This window comes from Tiliqua scincoides, chromosome 1 (assembly GCF_035046505.1).
Source record: "Tiliqua scincoides isolate rTilSci1 chromosome 1, rTilSci1.hap2, whole genome shotgun sequence".
Lineage (NCBI taxonomy): Eukaryota > Metazoa > Chordata > Lepidosauria > Squamata > Scincidae > Tiliqua > Tiliqua scincoides.
This window is the reverse complement of record NC_089821.1, coordinates 109,801,159-109,829,009: the sequence shown is the minus strand read 5'-3', so window position 1 is coordinate 109,829,009 and position 27,851 is coordinate 109,801,159. Positions and strand designations below refer to the sequence as shown.

The 27,851-nt window shown below is 42.6% G+C and overlaps 1 protein-coding gene across 7 annotated transcripts in view; it reads right to left on the bottom strand.

The window, feature by feature from the left end:
- The window catches only part of OSBPL6 (oxysterol binding protein like 6), a 125,579-nt gene that overhangs the window by 25,380 nt on the left and 72,348 nt on the right, over positions 1 to 27,851 (bottom strand). For 2 of the 7 annotated variants that reach the window (XM_066612326.1, XM_066612329.1), the window contains exons 4-12: positions 26,068 to 26,190; positions 21,507 to 21,560; positions 18,855 to 18,968; positions 18,583 to 18,753; positions 18,113 to 18,245; positions 15,839 to 15,942; positions 15,178 to 15,270; positions 9,246 to 9,320; positions 2,566 to 2,731 (exon numbers count right to left, since the gene is read on the bottom strand). In XM_066612326.1, coding sequence (XP_066468423.1) covers positions 2,566 to 2,731; positions 9,246 to 9,320; positions 15,178 to 15,270; positions 15,839 to 15,942; positions 18,113 to 18,245; positions 18,583 to 18,753; positions 18,855 to 18,968; positions 21,507 to 21,560; positions 26,068 to 26,190 — 1,033 coding nt within the window. The remainder of the gene's footprint in view (positions 1 to 2,565; positions 2,732 to 9,245; positions 9,321 to 15,177; positions 15,271 to 15,838; positions 15,943 to 18,112; positions 18,246 to 18,582; positions 18,754 to 18,854; positions 18,969 to 21,506; positions 21,561 to 26,067; positions 26,191 to 27,851) is intronic. The other 5 variants (XM_066612327.1, XM_066612331.1, XM_066612330.1 and 2 more) reach the window with 3 other exon arrangements.

The window sequence follows — 27,851 nt, the reverse complement described above, 5'->3', positions numbered from 1 at the left end:
CTATTTAACACTACATTAAATAATATAAAAAAATGGAACTTTGATTATGGAACATAACATTTCACTCAATAACATTCTACAAAGAAGCTGGTGGCATGTTTTTCCCACTGCATGTTTCATGAAATATTTTCCAGTGAAGCTAAGGACAATGTCATAAACCTGTAATTCACGTGCCTTTGTCTTATAAGAACACCGAAGGCAGAACGATCATTTAAAATCCTCTTAAGCTTTGAGCCCAAAAGGAGCAATAGCTCTGGGGAAAATACATGCACAACAAAGCAGGCCAACACTTGGCAAGAGCAATGCCCCATCATCATTAACACATGCAACTTGGCAATGCATTTGTCTGACACTTTGTTGTTCTAAATGCACAAGCTGTTTTTAATTAACTGTACAAATACAAGCAGCTGACACGCATGGACCACTGTGAATACTGCCCAGCTCGGCCTCTCTGACTGGGAAACCCTCACTAATTGGCATCATTTTCCAAGGATGGATGTCAGGCTTAAAAAACCTATAGAATGCCATGAAAGTAATGGTGATCTACCCCTTTCCTGTCTGTGGCAATGTGTCACATGTAACTTTCTGAACACCAGTACAGTTTGTCTGAAGGCTGGCTCCTTGTACAATGCTTCAAGTTATTGTATTGGACTAGCAACAGCACCATTGAGTCTGATCCTAAATACTCATCAATAGCATTCTACAATTTGTACAGGGCAATCCTAACCAACTTTCCAGCACTGGCTTAGCTGTGCCAGTGGGGCATGTGCTGCATCCTGCAGTTAGGGGCAGTCACAGAGGCCTCCTCAAGGTAAGGCAATGTTGGTTCCTTACCTCGGAGTTGCATTGCCCTTATGTCAGTGCTGGAAAGTGGGTTAGGATTCCGCCCTAAGAGAGAGTCCTCTAGTTCCTTTAACTAACATATGCAGCACTTTTTCTAAGAATTTTGAACACATTCTGTGGTTTTGAGTTTGATTAACTCAGGGGTGTTAAACGTAAGACCCACAGGCAGGATACAGCCCATGGAAGCTCTTTATCAAGCCCCCCCCCCCCGCCATGATAACCTGGCTCTGCTAGCATCACCATCAGCTGCCCTACTCTGCCAGATCATATGCTCCATGTCAGGTTGAAAAGATCAACAGAGCTCCCCTAGTCTGCACCAGCAAAATATCTGGTGCAGAATAGGGGAGACCCATTCTGGTCCCTGCGCCCTTACTTGGGGGAAGGCCCTGGCAGTGCTGCTGGATGCAGCGGTAGCCATTTTGGTGCTGCTGCACCCAGCGGAGCGACTGGGGATAGGACTGAGCTGCCCATCTTGAATATTAAATAATTTTTAATTTACATTTTAATTTACATTTTAATTTAAATTAAATTAAACAATTTAATTTAATTGTTGTACATCTGCAAGCAAATTTCTTGCAGATGTACAACAAACAAAAACAATATGCTGTAGCTAAAGTTTTAAGTAGTATTAGAAATTCTACGAGATGAGGTGAATGAGAATTAATAGTTTTAGAAAGTATAGGATACTTTAAAAGAAATATTTTGACTCTGTTACTAATAAATAAACCAGATAAAATTGAAAATGATGCATCTAAATATGTAGCCTTCACACTATGAAGTAGGCCCACATGATCCTTAGTGCACATTCAGCCACTGCAGGTCCCCTATGCTGGCCCAGGAGTGTTTCGAATGTGTCACAAAGCACGTTTGTGATTACTCTTGAGCATGGACGTCCACGCTGGCACCAAGAGACTGAATCTGGACCAGGAGTGGTTTTGTTTGTGCTGGTTGAAGCAGGCTGGCGTGGAGGATGGGAAAGGGTGGCAGGAGGGTGGAACAGAGGTGGGTAGGGAGTGTTTCTGGGTGATGGCAGGGTGGACTGGGAAGCAGATCAGGCCCAGAGGGATGGGATCAGCTGAGGCAGTGCAAGCCAAATCCTAACCCCCACTCCTGGACCTTGCAGCCTTACATGGGCTGTTTGGATTTGTGTTATCCCTTTACCCCGAGTTGCCCTCCAGCCGGCACCTACGTTGCACTGGACATAGCGCAGGCCACTCAGCCTGCCTGTTCCAGCTCAAGTTAGGATCGGACTGTTAAGGAATTGACAGTGTGCTAGAAACTGCCCTGGTCTACCAGCATAATAAAAACTTTTCAAAGACAAGGCCATATATAAGCAGAGAATTTTGATTTAATTTTGTTTTCAGCACAAAAGTCCTGTAATAAGAAAAGCTAATTATGGTGAGCTATGATAGAAGTGTGCATACACGTTCTTATTTTGTAATTTTTTCTGCCTCTGCTAGTTATGGGCAACAGCAAGAGATATGCACAGCACTTCAGCCTATCCCAACTACTAAAGTCCTGATCAGTCCTCTTCCATTGTCCAGATTTTATAAGACTGTGGTCACAGACTCTCAAGTCTGTCTTTGCAACCTCAAAGGCTATAGAGGTGCTTTTTAAAAAAATAAAAGTGGAGATTCTTAAATTGATAAATATTGCACTTAATATAGATTTCCACATGTTATTGGACATATTTTTTAAATAACAAAGGCAAGATTCAATTACCTTTCTGCGCCATGAGGCAAAATTCTTCTTGGAGTTTTATGTAGTCTGTGGAGCTTTCCAGGGGGTCCGTTACGTGACTTGGTGGAGTCTGAAATTCAATGTCTCCACAAAGGTTAGGATTGGATGAATGCAGCCGAACAGGAGACATTGTGGCACTGAAAGGAACCTAAATTGAGAAGCAACAAGACTCATAGGGCTGTATCTTTCCTCCACAGAACATGAGATACACCACCATAAGGGATTTCTCATTTCATCATCACATTTAATAGTTACAACATTGGCACTTTCCCAATAGTTTTTTCTTAATCTCCTTCACATAAGGAGATTTGTTTATTTTTCAGAGTCTGCTCCTTTTCAAACTAATGTTGATGTACTGGGAGTATTAAATTTAAATTTCCTTTATGAATAATAGCTATGGTAGATGGAAATATTTTAATTCACATATACCCAGCTATGGCTAGTAATATGAAAAAAGCAGAAGAGCATTTTAAGCAATATAATCATATATTATGTGGGGAAAAATTAAATTGCATAATGAGTTTCCAAGTGCTGAAGTAAACTGTCTTGCAGAATCATTCACTGAACAGCAGAAAACGGGAGGCATTTTTGGCAGAGAACTTTGCTCATTTGTAGTCTCGCTTTCATGCTTGCAAAAACAATATCTTAGCAGCTACAGTTACAAGATTTAAATGGTAGTACTTTCTCTGATGTACTAAAAATATAGGTAAACATTCCTAAAGAGAAATTATTGAGATTGATTAAAGCTTTTCTATATATGGAAATTGACATTAAATCTTTTGCTTTAGAGAATATCTACAAATAACATAACAGGAAGCTACAGTATATCGTTTCTTTTGGTATCTCCCTTTCAATTGACAATGTCAATTCTAGTTGAGTGTATTTGCAATGCAAGGCTGTCTCTTGAATTATGAATTTCCTGTCTCCAAAAGGCACAATTCATTATACTATGCCCACTTTTTATTCCCTTTAAAATATATATTTGCATTAATAGCCCAATCCTATCCTCCACCAGTTCACTTCATGCTGTACACACTGTATACTATGGTGGTGGTGGGGCGAACAGACAGCCCAGAAGAGCGAAGTAAAAATACTTTTACTTTCCTCTTTGTAGGCTGCCCCAGTTTGGCCCACTTCCCACTCTTATCCTCCCCTGAACCACCCCCGTCACCCCCTTACCTGCTCTAGTGCAAGCTGGGTGAGCTGGTGGTGCACACACAGGACCTCTGGTCATTTGCATTGGCAGCCCCAAAACGCACAATAGTAGTGCGGCTTTCACACTATTGTATTGGGATTTACAGTGGCAGATTGAGAGATCTGCTGCTGTAAACCATGGATAGGATTGGGACATAAGTGTATGTTTGCATATATGTGCATTTTATATACACTGTGTATGTACAGCTTTGAGCTGTATACATAATATACATACACCTGCAGTGTTCTTGTATTCACTCTATTCTGTGAGACAGATCCATGCAAACAGACACAACCTTATGTGAGATTGCCGTCAAATACTGTATTCAAATATTTATGTACTGGCAGTCCAATAAATTTAAATGCTAAACATTTAAAATGCTGATGCTAATTTAAATGTCCATATCTGAAAAATTATTGCAAAACGTTGCCTTGAAATATCCTGAATAGCATAAAAAGTCATATGACTCAACATTTCATCAGAAAATCCAGGATTCTTGCACTATACAGTTTGAAGTTCTCATTCATCAGCTAAGACTTATTTTTGTGATAATTTACAAAAGCAGTTCCCAAACTGTGAGTCTATGGCCCACCTGGACCCAATTTTTTGTGGGTTTTGAAAGTGACAAAGCAAATTAGGTGATGTGCAGAAGGGTAAAACAACCTGCTTCTCTGGGGGAGCACTGCTGCCAAATCATCATTACAGCCACAGAGGCTTGAGAGGCTGGTAAAGTGAAGCTTTTTATTAGGTGGGTCCCAATGCTAAAAGGTTTGGGAACCACTGAATTGCACAACTTATTCCACACATAAGTTTCTTGCAATTGACCTACATCATGAATTTCTAGAAGTTCTCTTAGAACAAGTGACATATTATGTTCATAAATTTCTTCTATTCAGTGATGTTATTTGAAAATTTACATTCAGTTAAATTTAGACCAGTAAAATTGCTTTGTTCTTTTTTGTTGCTTTAAACAAATCAGAGAGAATGCACCTCTCTGGTAAGGGGAATGTGCACCATCATGAGCACTGCAATGCTTATCTCTGTAGCTTTTATTTCTGCCACTGTCTTCAAGCCACCAAGTTTGTGACCTTGCCTTCTTCATTAGGATGACTAAGGTTGAAACCAAGAATATATACTAAAGCTCCAGAAAAGAGCCAACCTTGTAATCTGTGAGAAAGTTCAGAAGAAAAACTACAGAGAGATAAACTAAGAACAAAATCTTTAACATGACACAACTGAAAGCCCAAAACCGTAAACAGGTATGCAAAGGAAAGAGCCTACATGACAGAAGGCTATGATTATAGAGAACATCTGCTCTCTGGTACATCAGCGGTTCTGCTGAGGGTGGAGTGGAGTGTAAGGAGGGAAGGGCAGGAGATATTCATACATTCTATTTCTTGATCCACTCACAGTGGATCTCTACAGAAAAAGGAGTACACAGGAATGCTTCCACCCCAAATATAAGAAGCTAATTTACTATACACAGGCTGCCGATAACCAGGAAGGAGGAGCTGGTAGGAGATGCTTTTGCAGCTTCTACTGTAAAAAGAAAACTGCCCAACAAGCTGCTTTCCATACATAAAGGGAGGTTGAAGGCAGCCTCCTACGTTCCACAAGGATGTGAGGCTACAAAGGACAAACAACACATGCACTTAAATGGCACTTTGAATCTCAGTCAATGCGCATACATTTGAAAAAATAATCTGAATATTATAATACTTGAAATGATGTTCTTGGCAAGGGGAACAACCTATATTTAACTCAGTTTTATTTTAAAATGTTGGTAGTATGTACGTGATGTACAGTTCAGTTCTGCTTCCCAATATTTATTATAAAAGCGAAACAAAAACTGAATGCAAGGCAGATGATAAATGTTAAGGCCTCCTAAACAAATATATAAGTAGTAATTTAAAACCATTTCGTCATCTCATCTTCAAGACATGTTCCCTTTCTATCATGAGAGGATGGGTTGTAGACATTGTAGAATTTAATAACAGTGACAACATCCTTAAATCCCAATTTTCAGGAACCACATTCAATCACTAGTTTTTGCGGGAATAAATCCTTAGTTTTTTTTGGATTTTAGACTACTTGGCTAAAAATTAGGCCAAACATCTGCAGTGAAGGTAGTATGAGGCTTGAGGTTAAGCTATTAGTTGAAATAACCAGTTCATATGACAACTGTGGATTAAAACAAATGTGAAAAGATTTTCAAAAATTCAAAATTAAATTTGGAAAGACATAGGCAAAGAATTGTATTGCATCAATGTATTTGGAAAACTTCCCTTGAGCTTTATGCTTTTAGTAGATACTGATGAATCCCTGGTTCCAACATAAGTAGTACAGGAGCATCATGTTATTGGCTGCAAGGATACTGCAAATGCACCCCTGTCATTCACAAAGTGGATGAACCTCTCTCAGCTTCAGCATAACCATTTTTTCACAAGTTATTTTTCACCTGCAAGTGAACTGGGAACAATTGTCATGTGTGGACAATATGTGTCCACCAAGGGGATACCTCCAAATACCTCCTCTGTATGACCCACCCAGAGATGCTTCCAGATGTATGTACTGCCCAACTCCACTTCTTCTACCCTGTCCTGTCCTCATTCACAGGTGCCATTTTTAAATGTCAGTTCACAGCATTTTTGTTTTACAAAGTCTGCTCATTCATTGAAAATGTTGTGGGTTTTTGTAGCTGCAGGACTGTATGTTTAAACATTCATTTATCCCTGAAAAGCATGTTCTTCCTAGCTCTTCCTTGCACATGGTCATTGGCATATGTGGTATGATATGAAAGTATGATTTGATCCTGGATCTCATTGATATGTAAAGTGAATTCAAAATGAACGAAACCAAATGCACTGAAAAAGTGCACCAAATGCATTTCCGTTCCCACACTCTACTGACACCATTAGTAAAAAACCTCTCGGTTTTCACTGTCAATTTAGAAGACCCAGGTTCCTTAGTAAAACATATCTCTGTGAATGTAAAACAGGCCTTTTAGGGGCAGGAGGAGCATGCTGCTCCAATGTTCATTCCATGACTTATAAACATGACTTTGTAACAGAAAGCAGAAACATCAGCTGCAAGCTCGGGGTCCGGCTGAGATGGGGTCAATTGCACCAAATTAAAAATACATACATCTATAGATACTCAACTGATCACTATTAGCCCCGTAGGATGCTTATACTGGTTCGCATTATAGGCAAAGGACAAAAACTAGCATCACAGCAGATAGAGGCTGATAACTAGGCTCAGAAGTATGCAAGTATGACTTTGTACCATATTTACATGTCAGCTTGTTGAGGTGCTGAAGCTATTGGCAGAAATTTTCTGTTGGTCAAGAAACAATTGCTGACTGATAGCTGCTTGTTTTTCCGCTATCTATAATAGACACAATAACCTATTCTTAACCTACCTAGAATAAAACATATTTATAAGTTCATCTCCTACATATTTAACCATTATGAACATCTAGATTAGTACAGTGGCCATTTCCCCTTCAGTAAATACTGGGGGGGGGGGGGCCTTATTATTCAGGTCTCAGATACTCTCATTTCCTGATAATTCAAACTTTCTGGGTCAGCTCTGTGATACATGCCAGTGTAAACCTATGTAAATAACTTGGAGTTTGGCCAGTGCAAGTCCCCTGTGCTGGTCCAGGAGTGTCATGAAAGTGCTGTAAAGCCATTTGCAACTACTCTGGAGCTCGCTGGGCCAACATAGAGGCCGACTCCAGCTCCCAGATGCCAGTTCCAGGCACAGGGGCATGTTTGCACTGGCCCAGGAAGGCCAGTGGGAGTTGAATGGGTGGGTGGGAGAGGGTGGCAGGAGGTTAGAAAGGAGGCATTTTAAAAGAAAGGAGGTTAGAAAGGAGGCATGTTTAGAAAGGGGTGGCGACGGCAAGAGAGGTTGGGATTTGGTGCTGCCATGGTGCTGCAGGCCGAATCCTAATCCTCTTCCTGGCCAGCCTGGTGTTTTACCAGACTGCTCAGATTTGCACTAGCAATTTCGTTGGAGCAGATCCAAGTAACTTCATGGGGTGGCTAGGGAATGACATGGGGTAAGGAGAAAAATATCCCCTTACTCTAAGTTGTGCTCCAGAAGGCACCTGCCTGGTGCTGGATACAGCACACGTCATTCAGCCTCTCTGTTCCATTGCAAGTTAGGTTTGGGCTGCCCATCTTCTTTCATTTAAAATTCTAATTGCATAAACATTCTACCACTCCTAGCTATAAAGGTAAGACAACTGTATACACTTTACTGACTGACTTACTTTCCTTTCTCCAGAAGTCCATTATCTTAAACAAAAATGTGAAATACAATTGGTAGTGGTAGTAATATGACTTTTTGAGAATATGGCTCAGAAACAAGACTTATGCAATAGTGCATGATGGATTATTGACAATCAACCGGTTTCTGTCTGCTTGGTTTCTAGCATTACAACAATCACTTGATGGAATTACACAATCCTAGGTATGTATAGCTGGAAGTAAGACCCTCCAAATTCAAAAAGACTTAACTTCCAAGGAATGACATACAGCAAATCCTCACTTAAAGTTGTTGATAGGATCTTAGAAACTGCAACTTTAAGCGAAATGACTTATAATGAAACCAGTCTTACCACCACTGGCTAATTGATATACAAAAGTTCCTTTAGCATATTTCTGGCCACAAACACATAACCAAACTATAAACAGCCAAAATACATCTTAATATTAAACACTGAAATAAATGTGAGCTCTCTGGGCTAGATAAAACCCACAAAGACATGGGGAGAATGTGCAAAATCCACACAGACAGTGGCCCTGGCTGGGAATCAATTTTTCTTCTCAACAACTTTAAAACAGAATGACTTATAATGACTTGTGAGGATTTGTTGTATAGGATTGCTGCCAAGAACATATATGTTTTCCTATGATTTATGCAGTAATAGACATATAAAACTATAAGAGGGAATGAGATCTGATTCTCCTTATATGCCTAAACTCTACCTTACTTACAGCATAATTGTATGATGTTCACTCACAAGTAAGTCCCACTGCACTCAATGGAGCTTACTTCCAATTAAGTATACATAGGACTGCAGCCTTAATATGCATGGTGCCTCACATTATGTATTCTTTACCCCATCTTTTGATCCAGAAGAATCCCTAAGGTCACTTACATAAAAGGATAAAATACAATTAAAGTTCTTTTCACCCCTTCTGGCACACAGCATTGATACAGGGTTATTACTGGCCCTCAAGTTCCAGATTCTCATAAGAGTTCCCATCCTTTTTCATTCTGTCTCATTGTGCTGAATGCTGGCAAATGGAAAGCCAGTTGACCTTGTGACTCCCAGAGTATGATTGCCACAAACAGCTGAGATACAGCTGAAGCTCTGAGCATCACCAGCATATATTCAATGTATGCATTTTCCCATGTTTAATACTATAGATGCCTTTACTGTTAGTCCACTCACTGTTGTAGCCACTGCTGCTGCTAGTCTCTGCCGGCGCCGTGAAGTATTGAATTGGCCCTTCAGCGCTGTCCCTTCCTGACAGTGAACAGGAGAACAGGGAAGCAAGAAGAAGGAAAAAGGGTAATGGGATGCAGGAAGATGAAAAATGGTCAGAAAAGGGAGGGGGAGATTCTTTAACTGAGTTTTACTTCTACAAAGGGACAATTTCCATAACTCTTTATGTGAGCTGAAATGTGGGGTTGCCTTAATCTGCACTGTAACTGGCGTGTGAGGAGGGGAGGCATCTAATTGTGCAGCTGTGTGCCCCCATCCCCAGTTAAACTATGATAAGCTGACTGATGTGCTTTACTCAGCTCATCACAACCTGACCAGTAAGCTGGGGGCACGGTGAAGCAAATCAAACAAAATGTTGCACAACACACCCACCTGCAATGTGAATTAAGCCAACTCTTATTTACATGTGCAAAGACGAATGGAAATTGACCCTAACTCTTAGGAGACGAAAATATTTTGGAATTAAATTGCATGCTTTGTTTTCTCATGTAAGAATGTACAAGGTGCTTCAACATGTAATCATTATTTGCTATAAGTTTTAGCGGAATCTAATACATATGAACTACAACTGAAAGTCTAAACCCTTGTTATTCAGCATGCACACAGAAAATAAAATGCTATGGAGATGAAAGATACAAGACAAAATTCTACTCTGGATGCAGATGCCCTACGTCAGTATTTTTGCAGAAATCAGCTGGCCTGCTGCTTTCTCAGCATGTGGGTCTACTAGGTTTCCAAGCTACATGATAGAAAATAATGCACATGTACAGTCTACAGGAACAAAATATGTATCTGTGTACAACCCGAAGCCCACTCAGGATGTCCACATTTCATAGCATAACATTGTATCCAGACCTGTTATTTTCTGCTTTAAACTACTTCTGCATTGTCTTAGAACGATTATAACCTAAATGTTCATTTCCTTTCAGACTTATTCTGCATTATTCCTAAAACAGTCTCAAGGACTGCAAACAAATACTTACTTCATCATTATTTGCATGCTGCATCATGCAAACTATATGAATAATTGATAGTAGTCCTTCAACATGCCATTTCAAAACCAAGTGCAGGTACATAGCACTCTGCTGGTCAGCTCTGAAACCTCTCCACTTTCAAGGTTGCTCAGACATTCATTTTTCAATCCAGTATGAGAAAGGAGTAAATCTCAGGCTTGCATAAACCCTTGCCTCATCCTCCCTGCACTGCTCAGTCAATCTCTTATGGAATGGAAAGAGGGAAATAGACATAGGGAGAGATCCTGGATACAGGTGAATTTGATATTTTCCTAGGTCAGATAAGTCTTCTTACATGTCTGCTTTACCTGGGACAGAGAAGAGGGGAGAGCATACAAGAAACAGAAGACTCAGAGCCCAATCCTGTGGTCTGTGCTGCGCCTCTGCAGTGCAGACCACTGGGCTTACCACCAGGCTCCCGCCGGAGGTGGCTCAGCTCCGGCTGATGCTGAACCACCACCCAGCAGGCGCCCGTGTTCCGCGGCTCGGCGGTGCCTGTGACCGCTGGGCTGTGGAACGGCAAATGGGGACGGGGGCGTTCCGGGGAGGGGGGAGGCCAGCGTGACGCAGGGAGGGGACGAGGAGGCTGGCGTGACGCAGAGAGGGGGACATGCCGGAGGCATGCCGGGGGGCAGGTGGGAGGAGGAACCGCGGAGCTCTGCTCCACAGGATCCTCGGCGCTCATGAAGGCTGCATGCCTTACACAGACACCGCTAAAGTGAGTAGCCCCATTGTGGAGCTGCCTCCCTTACCCGGGGGAAAGGGACGAATGTCTCCTACTCCCAAGGTGCCTCCCACGGTAGTGCGGGAGGCGCTGGATTCGGCGGTAGCCCTCATGGTGCCGCCAATCTGGAGCGCCCCAGGCAGCTCAGGATTGGGCTGCCTATTAGGATTGGGCTGTCACTCTTCTCTCATACAAGAAAGAGGGCCTTCTCAGTGGTGGCTCCCCATTGGTGGAACTCCCTCCCCCTGGAATTGAGAACAGCTCCCTCTTTAGAGTCCTTTCGGTGGGAGCTTAAGACCTGTTTATTCAGGGAGGCCTTTTATGCTGACACCAGGGGGCATGGCACTTTTTAAGTGTACTTTAATTCAGGATCCAGGTTTTATTGTGTTTAGTTTTTAAATGTCTTATATATGTATATGTGTGTGTGTACATTTTATGTTTTTAATATGGTTTTAATTGTGAGCCACCTTGAGTTCCCTCATTGGATAGAAAGGTAGTATATATATATATATATATATATATATATATATATATATATATATATATATATATATATATATATATATATATTAAGAAAATAGTTCAACTCAGCTCTTGGTTGTACCCAGGAGAATCTGAGGAGGAGGTGGTTTTGTTAGTCCCTTATTTGCACAGTCACATTTTTCTTTTAAAATTCTCAGGTAAAAAAAATGCATCTTCCTGTGAACCATATAGAAAGAACACATTAGAAATATCAAGCAATGTAGTGAAATACAGGTGTGTCCCTTTATCTGCGGGGATTCCGTTCCGTGGATAGCTGAAACTGCAGATACAGGCAAATGCCTGTCCCCACCATATGGGGGGCCAGGCCCCCCTCCAGAGGGGAGTCTGAGCTCAGCAGAGGCTGAGGATGTCATTCCCTGGCCTCTGATGGGTTCAAACTGAGCTTTAGAGCTCAAAACACATGACTTCCAGTTTCACGGAGAAACCAGAAGTGATTTTTTAAATGCCTTATAAGGGGATTCTTAAATTCTTATAAGGGCTTCCCTGGATCTCCTATTGCCTTACAGGGCATTAAAAACATCACTTTCTGTTTCTCCATGAGAGGGAGTGCACAGGGGGGCCTGGACCCGATTTGAGGATAACTGAATTAACGGATAAGGGATCTGCGGATATGGGCCCCCCCCCCCCCGTACATCTTTACAGGTTCCTTAAATAGATATATTATTACTTCATATGGCTTCTAAGCTGCAGTTTTTGGTTGTTTCTATCTGCAAAATGGATTTCCTTGATAAAAAGGTATCCAAATTAATTTCACTCAGCATCCAAACAAAACAAATATTAGCAAGCTCAGCGTGGTCCTCAGAATAGAACTTGGAATACAGATAGTGAAGGTACTGTCTCTATTTGGCTACAGACTTTGCGGGGAAAGTTAGCCGATCTGCATCTCAATCACAGTATTAATACACCCTCTTTCAAAAGTGAGACATTAATGCAAAATGCTAACCTCACAAGAACACAGTAAGGGCCAACAATTACTTTGCCTTTTCAGAAAATACTATAAAAGGTAAAGACTTCTGGATTTTACCATACGAAACAGAGTTGTATGTTTAAGCTGCTACTTCTTATGACCTCTTCTATTGTCTGATTGTTCTAGAAAGCACATCCTGACTCTTTACATTCTATTCAAAACCTATCCTAATTTCCAAAGTCTATGTCAGTAATCAGTCTGCAGACCATTTGCATCTGCCTCTGGATCTCAGCCTCTGTGTGACTAAGGAATCAGAATAGGATGTCCCGAGGAATCCGTTTCTTGCTTCAGAGAGTTTCTGAAAAAGCCAGAACACTTTCTGAAAACTCCCTCCAGAGGAATTTGTTCTTTTGTTTCAGAAAATCAGCCCCATCAAAAACAGTTATTTTTGAAGATTATAAGGTCTCTGGCCCTTAATTTAACACATATGCACATACACGGAGCATTCAGGCTATTCTTGCTCATCTTTCCCCAGAATAACTGTGCTCATATTTCACTCCCTAGCTCCTAGAAAAATAGTGAAAAAAATGAAAAATGAAGCTTGTTTTACGAAGAGTCTGCATTTAACATTTGTGCTTTAGAAAACAAATATTAGTAGCAATGAAACAGAACAGTGTTATATAAAAACTCACATGAAAAGCATAGCACAAAAACAAGTACAGGCACGCGCCACTTAACGACAGACCACATATATGATGGTGGTAAAAGCACAACAAAGAGGTTCTTAATGAGGCAATAAGGTCTCCCATAGCCTGCAGCAAAGTGTCTGTTTACCGAACAAAGAGGCTCTTAATACAAAGAAGAGACAATTAATCTCTAATAGCCTGTGCAGTCAGCAAGCTCTGGCAGGGAATGTCTGTTTACAGAACAAAGGCAGCAGATTGAGTGGAATGTTCGCTTAATGACCTAATTGCATAACAACAAGGATCGGAGAACATATCCCTGTTAAGTGGCGCGCACCTGTATAAAGATGCCAGTCTATAATTTGAGCAAAATACTTGTTTTGTTTCATCAGATATACCTTTCTTGAAGATGCTGTTTCTTATTGCAGAAGAATTCATCCCTATATTGTGTTCAGTATATAACGTAACTACAGTTTCCCTTTCTTTCAATCATCAGCTAAACCAAAAGTCAAGCCTTGACAATAATAAGGTAAATTCCGTCCCTTTCTCTCTACCTAGCAGAGGTCAAGATGGAAAGAGAACTCAACAGGAAGAGGAACTGGAAGAAGAACTAGAACTGCTTTTGCTGTCTTTGTTTGGGTAAGCAAACATAGCTGAGATACCAAAGCAGACTCTTTTCCCTCTTCCAGGGCAAAAAAAACTATGGGACAAAATGTTTCTAACCCAGCCCTTTCAGTGTTTGCACCGGTGTTTGACCCAGCACCATGAGACAGTAGCCCAGCTTTCACAATGCTGTAAAGAACCTTACGCAGCCAGTACACCAGTTCCAGCATCGCAAGGCCCCAATATGATTATTACTATGCACCTTTTACTATACATCAGTGGTTCCCAAACTATGAGCCGTCACTCTCCAGGGAGCCATGGAAATCAGCCAGGGGAGCCACAGAATCCTCGCAAAAAACCTGCCCCCCTATACAATGTATAGGATTGTAGCTGTAATGGAGAGCTGCAGCAAATGGCCCAGTAGGTCCAGAGAGCAGCCAGTTGAAAAAGTTTGGAAACCACTGCTATAACTATAATACTAAATACACTTACCCAGAAGTAAGTCTCATTGAACTCACTGGGTCTTATTTCTGAGTAGACATGCATGGGATTGTGCTGTTATTCTCAAGCAAGTGTGCATAGGACTGCAATTAAGGCATCTATTCAAAATAAATATTCATATTTGTATTTTTTACCACAAATCTACCTCTTCAGAAGGAATGATTTCCTACATGCATACAGCTTCTGAATAGGTACACTGTTACATGCAATTGCTTTATGCAGATGTCGTAATTGATCTGTGTATACAAAGCAAGAGACAGATGAATGCTCATGCATTCTGTTGTTCACAGAGCATATATATGGTTTCCTAAACAAAAAAGGTAACTTAACAGGAAATTATCATTTGTGGTACAGTCCAAGTACTAAAACATAATGGCTAAGATGAAAAAAACTGTGCTGGTTCCAGATATTAGCTGGGAACTAGTTATACATTCCCAAGATGTCTTTGGTTTTATGTTTCTTAAACTATTCCATCCCATCTACTGCATGCTGATGGCAAGGCATTTTTAAGTGGACTAGAGCTCTTAATCTTTTTTCTGAATCTGATATGGCATCGGAAGAGGGGCATTCAGTTCAAAAGAACCGAGTATAAAATTAAAAAATCTGATTGGGCAAACAGAGCCCTTGAATACACCAGAAGTAGCTACTTGGATCCAAGTCTGATTTTTTTTTAAAAAGCTGAATGGAGTTTTCTTTCTGTTTCTTTCCTTTATTATCAAGAGAGAGTGTTAATACAACATGAAAGAAAAAGGAAAAAAATTCGGATCATGGGTTCTTGTATTTCAATTGAAAAGCTTTCAAGAATGCAAGAATAAGTGCATCAAAATTATCTTGATTTTTCTGTTTTATATAAACATTGGCTCAACAATTTTCATTGCAAAGGGAAACAACATGAACTTAGTACCTGAAGCTGTATTTTAGTATCTTTGCTGACACTTTTTGTTCTCCATCTTCTTGTGACACGTTTGTCTTTCTTTGAAATATCTACACAGTTTGCCTATGTTATAAGTTAAAAGCAACAAAGCATTGCGTTAAAGCCCACAAAAATGACACAGACAAGTACGAAAAATCTTAGTATTAGGTTTCTGCAAATAAGTAAATATGCTGACCTATGTTTCACAGTGATATGCCCATTTAAGACCAATTTAAAAGCAAACATAATTTTTAGTCCACAATCATAAAGTCATGTACTTTGAGGTTTTCTGTTCAGTAAAAGAATAGTTTTATCCCTCCTTCCACATGACAGTGAAACTCCAAAGCAACCACAAAAAAAGCTGAATATTAAATCCCTGGAAAAGAATAGAAATTTTGCAAGCTTATGCCAAATTGTCTAGGATGCATCATTTATAGTCTTCATGGAGTATGATGTGCAATACTTGAATACAACAATAAGTTATTTCACCAGTCTTATAACTGATCAAAGTGTTTCTACATCAAGGACTGCTGTGCCTGTCTGCAAGGCAACAGCTGGTATCATTTGGCAATCATACGGAATGATTTAGGTGCAAAGTACATTGTAAGTACAACCATTATTATTCAGCCAGGTTTTTTAAAAACGTACTTACCTGTATATCTGTAAAGTTTGGGGCTGACTGCGTTCTCTGAAGTATTTCTAAGTTTTGAAGAATTTTACTGAGTTCAACAAGATTTGACTGGCAGTGTGCAAGATCTAACACAAATTAAAAACAACAACAAAGTACATTAGTTTCCTGAATTGTGATATTATTTTGCCAGAGTATCTCACTCCATAGAAGAAAGGACTTTCTCTGTTTAGGGCCAAATCCGATCCAACTTTCCAGGGCCAATGCAGCTGAAATGTAGCCCTGAGGTAAGGGAACAAGTGTACCTTTACCTTAGCAATTTTCAGCCTTTTTTATCTTATGGTACACTGACAAGGTACTAAAATTGTCAAGTGTCAAGCATTTCGACAACTGACAAAGGATACCATGCTGCTGGTGGGGGGGGGGGGAGGGCTAACATCCCCCAATGGCCCTACTAATAAAAGACCACCAAACTCCCACAGCACACCTGCAGACCATTCACCACACACTGGTTGAAAACGCTACCTTACCTTGAGGAGGCCTCTTGTGTCTACACCCCCACCCACCCAGGATGCAGTGCACACCCATTGGCTTGGCTGCATCAGCGCTGGAAAGTTGGATAGGACTGGGCCCTTAGAAACATAAAATCACACCACTCCATGCAGGAAAAATACAACTTTTGGGGATCATCTCACAGGCACTAACATAGGCACTAAATAGGGGAGGTTTCTGAGTCTTCTAATCTTCTGAAACTTCTACACCCTTCTCTGTGACAAGTTACAGTATACTGAGTCATGTCAGTCCCTAAATTTGAAGCTAGCTACTGCTACCATCATTAGCACACTCATTATTACTCAGGTGAATCATAAGTCTGAGGTACAGTTATTCTTGTTTTATTAACAGGACTTGGAGGTTAGGTAATGTGCATAAGCTAGCTATTCCACACACATGCAGTCAGTCATGCACCCAATCCTATCCTGTTCTTGCACCAGCAGAGTCCGCTCTCCACTGGCATGCACTGTCCCAAATGTACCATAAAGCATCCTGAGAGACAGCCCTCGAGGACTCCCAATTCGGCCTGTTGGGAGCCCCCAGTCTCCAAGGAGCTCTGGCCCTCTGGAGAATTGCAGGAGCCCGTGCTGGCCCAACACAACTGCTCTCAGCGTGGTGGCCAACTGTTCAACCTCTCGTGTGAGCTGTGGGACTAGGGCTCCCTTCACTGCTTGTTGTTTCACGTCTGTGACGCAGCAGTGGCAACAAAGGAAAGGCCGGCCTTGCTTTGTGCAAGGCCTTTTATAGACCATGAGCTATTGCAAGACCTTCATTCATTCATATAAGTTCCATCTTTAATGTATTTGTTTATGTAAATTTATTCAAATTTGAAATGTAAATTAACTTTTTTCCCCAGCCCCCGACATAGTATCAGAGAGTTGATGTGGCCGTCCTGCCAAAAAGTTTGGACACCCCTGCTTTAGTGGTTTGGGTGTTGGACTTAGACCTGGCAAATCCAGGTTCAAATCCCTGCACAGCTGTGAAGCTTCCTGGGTGACCCTGGGCCAGGCACTATCTCTGAGTCTTACCTAATTCACAGGGTTGCTGTGAGAACAAAAGGAGGGAAGGAACCATGTACAATGCCCTGAGCTCCTTGGGGAAGGGTGGTATAAAAATGTGAAAAATAAATAATTACTGATTGCTAGAAGTGGGTTTTTGTTGTTGTTAAAAACACATAAAACACAGAATATCACATTTTGTTTTTAAAATATTTTCCAGAAATTAGACTACTCTTCCAGTTAGAAATAATAAAGTAACTGCATCTGCTGACATTATATCACCTACCTAGTATTTAAAAGTGTAGAATTTTAAGTGTTTAAAATTCATAAAAATGAGAATTTGGAATGAAAACTTGGAATAAAAACACATAACACTGCTTTCTGCTTTTCAAATCACGAAATCTGAGAAAAAATAAAGCCATTTTCAAACACTCCTACTGATTGCTGTCAGGAAAGAATTTAACTACTCTGGTTATCTTCTGGAAATCTGAATCTTGGCAGGTCCTGAAACATTCCTCACAAAAAAAATAAGTAATGAAAATAGAAGGGGTAACTTTTGAAATCAGCCAAGAAGATTATTTCTATATCAAATAAAATAGATTATGAATATTATAATCTTAAGTACCAATCCCTATTATTAAACTATATGTGGGCCTCTACCATTAATCAGTGAATAAACTTCATTCAGTGCCAGAAATGATAAGGAATTAAAGTGACCATCTAGACATGAATCGAAGGAGGGACTGACCTTCAGCACACCGGTCCATCTCCTCGGAATCCTGCAACCAAGCTACAACTTTACTTTGGCCAGTGGTGCACGTTGCTGGAAGGCTGTTACTGCAAGGGATGGGAGATTGCCATGGGAAGATACTCTGTGGGACCTAGAAACAAATATATATATTTGGAAAACAACATCATTGAACACTGAAAAAAAAAACTGCTTGTTAATAAACCTAACCACCAGACAAAGGGACAAACGCTATGCTCTCTTGAATTTGGCACTCAAGTCTCAATGAAACCCAGAACCAAGATATGGCAAAATAGGGAAATCTTCAGTTGTACATTTTCCTCCTTTCTTTGCCAGGACTGCATGCCTTCTTCCCATGGCCAAAGGGGAAAATAGCTGCTGTGTGCCAGGAAATGTGGTAAGTTATTAGACAAAGAACATGCAACACCCAGATGGAGTCCTTCTGAACCAAGGACATTTTCACCCTTTACCTTTCCATCCAACATAGCAATATTAGTAGCTGGTGATGACTCAGTGGTCGAAGTGGAAGGGAATATATGGAAGTTGGCATCTCGTGGTGATCGTACAATCTCATTCTGACGGTACAGTCTGTGGTGGCGCAGCTTTGATACCCAAGCATCAAATGAATCCTGAGATTTCACCTAGTAAAAGGGTCAGTGTGAATGAGGAGTTCAAATGGTTTTCCAACACACCATCTGACTTTTGCAAGGTGGGGGAAGAAACTGATAGAAACGCTCCTTACTTTCAAATGGTAAATGTGCTCTTCAGTGTCAAGGTCTATCCTACGAGCTTTCTTTTTAATTGACATAACTGATAAACCAACATCTATACTTCCATGGACCTTTCCTTTCTGTGTCTGAAAAATCAGAGAAAACATTATCAACACAGTGGAAAAAATAAGGTAATTTAATGCTTCTTTTCAGTGTCTAATGGAAATTGTTTATTGGGCTGCATTTCATGTATTTCAGAAAACTGACAAAAACATTGCAATGTAACTAGCGAAGATGGAGAAAAGAAAGATTTTTAGGATAAATATCAGTACAGCACCCATTAGAAGGGGCATCACAAAGCTGGCAATGCCCAGTCCTTTCTTTTTTGCAAAAGATTCGTTTTTGTTCAGATGGGTGAAAACTATAAAGAGACAAAACTTTACAAAACCACTAAAGACCAGATCATTTTAAATGTAGAAATTAATAAACAATTTGTAGTCAGGATTCAAACAGGCACTATGTATATGTAGACAACAATCGTGCAAGAAGGTACTCTCAATGCTAAAAAGACAAGCCATGATTCAGATCTGAACAGTGCAAACCTATGCATGAATTTACTCAGAAGTAACTTCCAATGGGATCAGTGGGATCTACTCTCAGGTAAAGGTGCACAGAATTGCAGCCTAACAGCCCAATCCTGAGCTGCCTAGAGCGCACGGCTGCAACGGCACCAAAAATGGCTGCCACCGCATCCCAAGTGCCCAAGGTAGCTGCCAGCTGCACCTTGGGAGAAGGGGACTTTCGTCCCCTTCCCCTGGGTAAGCGTAGTAGGCCCGCAATGGGACTATTCGATTCACCACCAATCCAAAGGTGAGCAGTGAATCAAGAGCCTCTGTGTCAGGCGGCGAGCCCTACATGGAAGCTTTTAATCTGGTGGAGCAAAGCTCCACCGGCCCCACCTCCCTCCCTCCCCCTGGCCTCTTCCTGACACACCTCAACCCTGCCCTCTGCCCACCCTCCACTTGCCTCCCCCCTCCCCGGAACGCTTCCTCCCCACTTACCCCCACCCCCCACTTACTTCTCTGCTGTTCGGCAGTCTGCACAACCGCCGAGTGGCAACCACCAAGTGGTGGAGGTTGGGTGCCCACCCGGTGGTAGCCCGGAGCCGGCCAGCACTGGGCTACCACTGGCAATCACCTGGTTGTACGAACCACAAACGTGCCTTATGGCATGTTTGCGACAGTGTGCACTGGCAGTGAGCAGGCACGCTGAGCCCAGGATTGGGCTCTAAGTGGCTTGTTTCTGTGGTAACTGTAGTGCAGGGATGTCAAGCATAAGGCCCCGGAGCCGGATGCGGCCCGAAGAAGCTTTTTATCTGGCCCTCGGGCTCTCAGCTGCTGAGCAATGCTGAGCTGGCACTGCTAAAAGGGTGGTCTGCATGATAACTGGGCTCTCCCATATCTTGAAATATGATCAAGATTTCTATATTTTCTCTCCTGTCATCAGCAGCTAATGAGTTCCTACACAAGAATAGTGCTTATTTCTGGTTTTGACCTGTTTAATGACATCACTTCCAGCCCTCAGCAGGCATCATGAATGCTATTCGGCCCTCTGTATGAAATGAGTTTGACACCCCTGCTGTAATGATTAAAAGTGCTTTAAAAGTTCTGGTAGCATGCACAATTCACATACATGCATATTATTTCTTTGAACAATGTCCTGTGTAAATAAACATAGGAAAGGACAAAGAAATATCTTTCTTAATAAAATCTCAGTCCAGAATTAACAAAATGGCTTGATAGCTTATATTACATTGGCAACCCAATCCTAACCTGGGCTGGCCCATAAAGTGCAGCAGTACTGGTGCAGCCCCCCTGTATGCGATGGGCTGGTTGGGAACCAGAGAGTGATGGAGAGATACATACTCTGTCACCCCATGGTTCCCATCAGACCTACTGAGAACTGGTGCTGAGGTTGTGCTGGGGGCACAGGATATCAACAGAGCTGTTGCTGCTGCTATCCACAACCAGCTCACCCTTGACATGCCCATGGCCAGCCCCAATCATGGCTGGAATGCCCAGCCCCTGGAATGCCCCCGCTGCCAACTAACCTGTTCTCGCAGGGATTGGGCAATCCATTGGTGTGTGCCCAGCACTGCCACTCAGTCTTGCAAATTGAATTGGGGCTGCAGTGCCGATATGTGTTTAACCCTCTTCCCTTATATCAATCCCTCAATATGAATTCTCCCCTTCCTCCCACAATGAAGTTGCTATGTCTCAGTAAGTATGAAGCAAGTCAAGGCTACATGTCTGATCCATTTAGTACATTTAGGATTCAGGAGAAGGGCAATGTCACAGCCCAATACCATCCACAGTTTCCTGGGAGCAAGCCCCATTGACTCTAATGGAACTTACTTCTGAGTAGATATGCATAGGATTGGGTTGTTAGTCTCTTATACTGGGCTTTGGAGAAAGTAAAAAACAAACACAGGCATTTCTGTATAAGAGAAGGTGCAAAATGGTTTGAACTAGACATGCAAGAGAATGAAGTGAGAATGGACACTGGCCAGAGGACTAAGGGGAAATATTGTACAGTACTGTATTATCAGGAGAAGGGGGAATTTTTTTAAATAAATACAATGGATGATTCCTTCAAGTTAAAAAAATAACTCCAAGTCTACTTACATCAATTGGTGACTTTGAATATTTCAACATTCCATTATCCAGGACAAAAAAGCGCTGCAGAGAGACAATTCATTCAAGATCAAATAGTCTGGTTCATGTGAAACAACATGCCTATAAAAGTATATTCCCACACATATTCTCATGGTACTTAATAATCAGCAAATGAAAGAAATAAAAACTGACATTTTGCTTACATTTATTTTTGCATTAATTACAGGTGGGGCCTCAGTATTCACAGGGAATCTATTCATCAGTATCCCCTGTGGATACCAAAAACAACAGATAATGAAACCCATGCTTTTGGCCCCTTTAATCTCTCTGGAGGTCCTGGAGCTGACCTCTCTTGCCTCTGTAGGGCTTTCTGAAGCCTGCAGAGGCTGCTCGCATTTGCACGCTGCTTCTGTGGGCTTCAGATTCAGATGGCCAAAAAGTGAAAAGATTGAACTTCCATTTTCAGGGGTGGGGGGCCTGAAACACTCTGTGCTACTGTGCTTTGTACACTTACAGGCACAGAAAGTGAAGCTCCACTGGTGTCGATAGGTGGGCGCAGGGGTTGCGGGTAGCACCAGGTGACGCAACAGGGGGGTGATGTGCCCTGGGGAGGACACGCTAACATCGTGGAGTTAGGAGCTACCACGTCATGCCATACATCGTTGGATGCAGAATGGCCAGCGGAGTGCAGTGCAAAAAACAGAATTGAAATCGCTTGTTTCGTTCAAAAGCTATGGCCAAAAAAGGAAGGAAAAAATGCATGGAGCCCTATAGAAAGTGAGCCGTATCATGCGTTTACTCGTGAGTAGGAGTACTTGCCATAGTCTGTCAGAAAGGGCAGGCCGAGAGGAATCCGAAGACACCAGAATGGTCCCAATCCAATGAATGCAGCCCCAAAAAAACACCAGAGAAGCTCCCCCCTCCCAGCTGCGAGTCTGAGCCGGAAACGAAGTCACATGGCCGAGTTTACTCGTTCGTAGGGGGACTTGCCTTAGTCGAGGCAGGCTGAGAGGCTCCAAGGACGTCAGAATGGTCCTCATCCAATGAGTGCAGCCCCCAAAAACACCAGAGAAGGAGGTTCCTCCCTCCCAGCTGCAGTGGCGTTCCTGGCGGTCCCCGCTCCCGGGGCAACCCCCAGAATTCCACCCCCACACCCCGTTTTGCCCCCCTTTCTCCACCCCCCATGCACGTGACCCGTGAGTCATCATCACTGCAATTACTTCCGCGCAGCTGCCTCCTCCGTTCCCCCTTTGAAAACAAGCAGGTCTTCCAGCAGCCCCAGACCGCTGCAGTGGAGACCTCTGCACAGCTTGTAAGCTGCACGGAAGGCTCCGTGGGGGCCGGGAAATGGCGCACGTCCCCTCCGAAGTCGGAGGGGGCGCACACCGCTTCTGCTCCACCCGAGGGACACCCTCAGTGGCAGCGTAGGGCGACCTAGTCGGGAAGCGCCGCACGTCTCCTCCGACGTCACCCCCCCAGGTACGCCAGTGTCCAGCTGCCTTCCTCCCAGTCTATAGAACCCTATGGAAAGCAAAGCAGCTTCATAGTCACATTTACTTTTGAGTAGGCAGACATGCCTTGGCTGGAGGTCAGGCCAGGCAAAGGGGAATGCGAGGACACCAGAAGGGTCCTGATCCAATGGAGCTGCTCCAGAAAGCAGCCCCCCCCCCCCAAAGAACAAAAAAGAGGCTTGAATGATAAGGGGAAAGTTTTCTATTTTGCACTTGCAAAGCCAGGTGGGTCTTTCAATGGATATGCCTGAAACAGAAGAACTTTAAACTGGGCATGGGGAGGGTTGGAAATCTCACTGATTCTTTTTGGGGGGTTGTTATTGCAGGTAGACTACAGAGTAAGCCCCATTGACCACTATGGGACTTACTTCAGAGTAGACATGCATAGGATTGGGCTCATAGGCTGCAATCCTACCCACACTTTACTGAGATTAAGCCCCACTAACTACAATAGGACTTACTCCAGAGTAGATTCACTTGGTGGAACAGGACTGGCTCCCCCTTATTTAATTATTTTATTTTAATTTAATTATTTATAATTATTTATTTTAATTTGCTTGATGATGTCACTTCTGGCCATGATATCACTTCCAATGGGTCCTGGACAGACTGTCATTCTAAAAAATGGGTCCTAGTGCTAAAAGTTTGAGAACTGCTACAATAAGTTGTTAGTAAGTTGACATGGGTGTGTGAGTGTGTGAGACTCTACAAGTTTTCAAAATCACTAAAATCAGAATTTGGAGGAATAATACCATCATGTTATATATCATTCAATGCGTAATCTCATGCAGAATGCAATGAAACAATCCACATTGAAATATCTGTCTTCTAACAAAAGGTACAGCCAAAAAAACAGTGGGGGCAGGGCAATGGTACATCACACCCACCTGGGGCGTTGCCCCGCCCACTACATGGGGTGACGCGCAGGCCTCCCGCACCAGGTGATGCGAATCCTAGTGACGCCACTGTGAAGCTCCCCACTGTCGTGCCCCATTTATTGCATCTCCTGGGAACCTTTAGGTACCTGCCAGGACCTCAATATCTGCCATATGCCCTCAGGAACTCCAGGAGGATTATCCCTAACTGTCTTATATTTTTCTCCAGAGTTCTCTCATGAACTAGTATCCCAAACCAGGCCAGGTTCCCAAACTGTGTGTCATGACCCACTGGTCAGTTGCAAGCTCATGTGCTGTGGATTGTGACCCCATGTGCCTTCTTCCCAACATGATGCTCCTGGTAGTAATGTGATGCCTTAATGGGAGGCCCCAGAAGACTTTTCCAGATCGTGTTGGGTCCGCGATCCACTCTATTGTCCTTCATGGGCCTCAGAATGGTTCACAGAAGCAACAAGAAGCAACTTTCAGTTTGTGGACGCACCTGCTGGTTTTACTGGATATTGCTTCTGATCACTTCTGCAGGCCATTCTGAAGACCACAGAGGCCAACAGAGTGGGATACGGGCCCAATATGACCCAGAAGAGGCCTCCAGGTCCTCCCATTAATGCTTTGTGGCACTACTACGAGCATCACTGTCACAATCCCTCATGGAGGGAGAGGTGGGTCGCAGCACTGAAAAGTTTGGGAACTACTGTTCTAGGCCATTATGAGGGGGAAATGGCATGCAGAAAATAGCAGATGCTAATTTGAGCAGCACTTGTTTCTCACAATGTCCTGGAATTACATCAGTAGCATGGGAAGGGGGGAAGAGAATGAAAGTTGGCTGCCATCCAAGAGGAGCGTTGTGCTACTGTTGTGGCAAAAAAAGGCTTATCACCAAAAAGTAAAAGCCCCTGTGGCTTTTGTTAGAGTGTGTACTAATTCAGCTAATTAGGACTCTAACTACAGTATGTATCCACAGTATGCAACAAGGTGATATTCCTACCTTTCCCATCACACCACAGTCTCAATGAATATGGTTCCCATGAAGCTGTTATCAGCATCAGAAGGGAAGCTCCTATTGGGGATAGTAGAAATTTCCCACCCAGAATGAAGGAGGGGGGGCATTTTCACTGGACTGCAACACAAGGAAAAATGGTTACATTCCTTGTGCACCATAGCCAAATCAGGTCCTCCTCCCACAGTTATTTAAATTAGGGGCGGGGAGTGGCAAAGGGCCAAACTATCAACTTAACATAATGTATAGTTTAGTCCTCAGAGTAACTGACTTTTAACAAAAGACCACCTTAATAGTTAAGAAGGTACACAAACATCAATGTATTCAGCACTATAGTACTACACTAGTATAATACAATGTACTACAGTCACTATGTATTATCTCACTGCACTACTAGTACTATACTAGTATAGTATAGTGTAGGTCAGGGGTGCTCAAACTTTTTTGGCTCGAGAGCTACTTTGAAACCCAGCAAGGCCCGGAGATCTACCAGAGTTTTTTTTACAATGTTCGCGCCATCATAACATATAACATTTATGTGTACAATGTATGTTGGTGTACCTTGAGCCCCACTGAGTATAACAGGACTTACTCCTGAGTAGACATGCCTAGGATTAGGCTGTGAGGCTGCAATCCTAGCCACACTTACCTGGGAGTAAGCCCCATTGAGTACAATGGGCCTTACTCCCGGCGTTTCCTCCCAGAGGCACCTGAAGGGGGGGGGTCGGCACTCCGCGATCTACTCATTTTGCCTCACGATCTACCGGTAGATCGCGATCCACCTATTGAGCACCCCTGGTGTAGGTACTATGTACTATAGTCACATTAAGAACTAGAGAGAAGAAGTGGTTTCATGGGTTAGAGCTGAAAACTGGGATAAGTAATAATTCCACTGATAACCAAACAAACATTTCAGGGAAGGTATTTGTTGCTCCTAGCATATTTTATTGTGCATATTTTCCTAGTATATGCTACTGTGGAGCAAATCTGCTATAAAGAAAGTTTCATACAGAGGATACAAGATACTAATTTGAGATTGCATAGTAGGCCATAAAAATGTTACAATAAAAAGAAAAAAAAATCTGAAAAGCAATTCAATTTGCTTTGAAAATGACCTTTCTGTTTAATATGAATATGATCACTTAAGTGTTGTATAGGTAATTTACCTTGTGCCAGCCTTTTAAAGGCCATTTCCTTTTCTTCAGCATGAATCCTTCATGTTTGTCTGGCTTCTGAACATTAGTCTGGCCAATTTTCAGACCTTCTATGATCTCCCAGCTGTCTGGCTCCTGAAAGAAGAACGGGAGGGGGGACGGGACCAAACAAGCCCATAATTTCAATATTGATTAAAATTGTTCATATTATATGGAAGTTACCTTTCACAAACTATTGGTCCATCTAGTTCAGCATTCTCAACAGAGACTTGGGAGTAGCTCTCTAGGAAGAGAAGAATTTTTCCTTGCTCTACCTGGAGAAGTCAGGAACTGAACCTGGGACAAATATATATATGCAAATTCTCCTTACCCTGCTTATAAATGCAAGAAGACTTCATAGACCTTCCCTACAGTGAGATTCCCAATGCTTACAATTCTCACTCTGTAAATTTCAGTTTTATAGCAGAAATGGGGAGGTAACAAAATGATTAATCAAATTTCTGCTTTTTCTTCTTAAAAAGTTCACAGCCCTAGAACCAGCTCACAGCCCTAGAACTTGTGAAATAAGAACTAATGAAAGAGTGCCATATATGCTTCTAACAGCCCAATCCTAACCCACGCTGGCACAGGGAGGCCAGCCGACCTACCCCATATCCAGTGCAGGCTTGGGGTTGAAAGCAGCTCAACCCGGGGCAAGGGGAATTGCTTCTCCTTACCCTGGATAAAGTCGCAGCGGCCCCAATGCAGCTACTTGGATTGCACCACCTCAGGACATGGCACAGATCTGGGCTACCCGGGAGTGGGGATAGGGTCTGGTATACGTACCAGATTGTGGCACCACAACCCTGCTCAACCCTCACCCGCCCACAGACCCGTCCGCCTCTCTTCGCCCTGAAATGCTTCCTCTCTGCCCTCCCCACACCAGCCTGACTTGGCCAGCATGGGCTTACCTCTTGTGTCAGTTGAGTAGGGCTCATGCTGGTCCCCTCGGTCTCCCAGTGGTGCAAAAGTGCTTTACGGCACTTTCATGCCACTGGTAGGCTGGCGCAAGGGACTAGCGCCAGCACATGGTCACTTCTGGATTGTACCCTAAATATTATAGTGGGGGGGGGGGAATTAGCAGAGGGATTGCTGCTGCTTTCGTGCCCTGCTTGTGCAATCCCTAGGTATCTGGATTGTCACTATGGGGAACAGAATGCTGGATTAAAATGATCTGTGATCTCATTCAGCAGGGCTCCTCTCCTGTTCATATGCAGAGTTCCTTAGCACAGAGTATATCATAGAAAGGCCTCAGACATCTCAGATGAAGAGTAAACATTTCTTGAGTAGATTACATAGAGCCCAATCCTAGCCAACCTTCCAGCAGCAATGTAGCCACAATGCACTGCGAAATAAGGGAACAAATATCCCCTTACCTCGAGGAGGCCTCTGTGAATACTCCCTCACTGCAGGATGCAGCCCATGCCCCATTGGAATGGCTTCACCTCTGGAAAGTTGGATAGAATTTGGCCCTAAGTAGACTTGAGCCCCTGTACCTTTTGTTTAGTCATTAAACATTAGAGAACTGCATCAACCAGTTTAAATAAAGTCAGGATTAAGGTGCAAGTACAGGTTGTGCCTCATTATCCACTGGGGTTCCATTCCAGAACCCTCAGTGGATAAAAAAAAAAGTCAGTGGATACCAAATCAGTGGAAAAATAGCTTTAAAAAACCACTTCCAGGTTTCTTGCTCCTCCATTGTCGCCCCAGAATGCATTGGTATAGAAGCTACACTGCATTCAGCCACTAAATGGGGT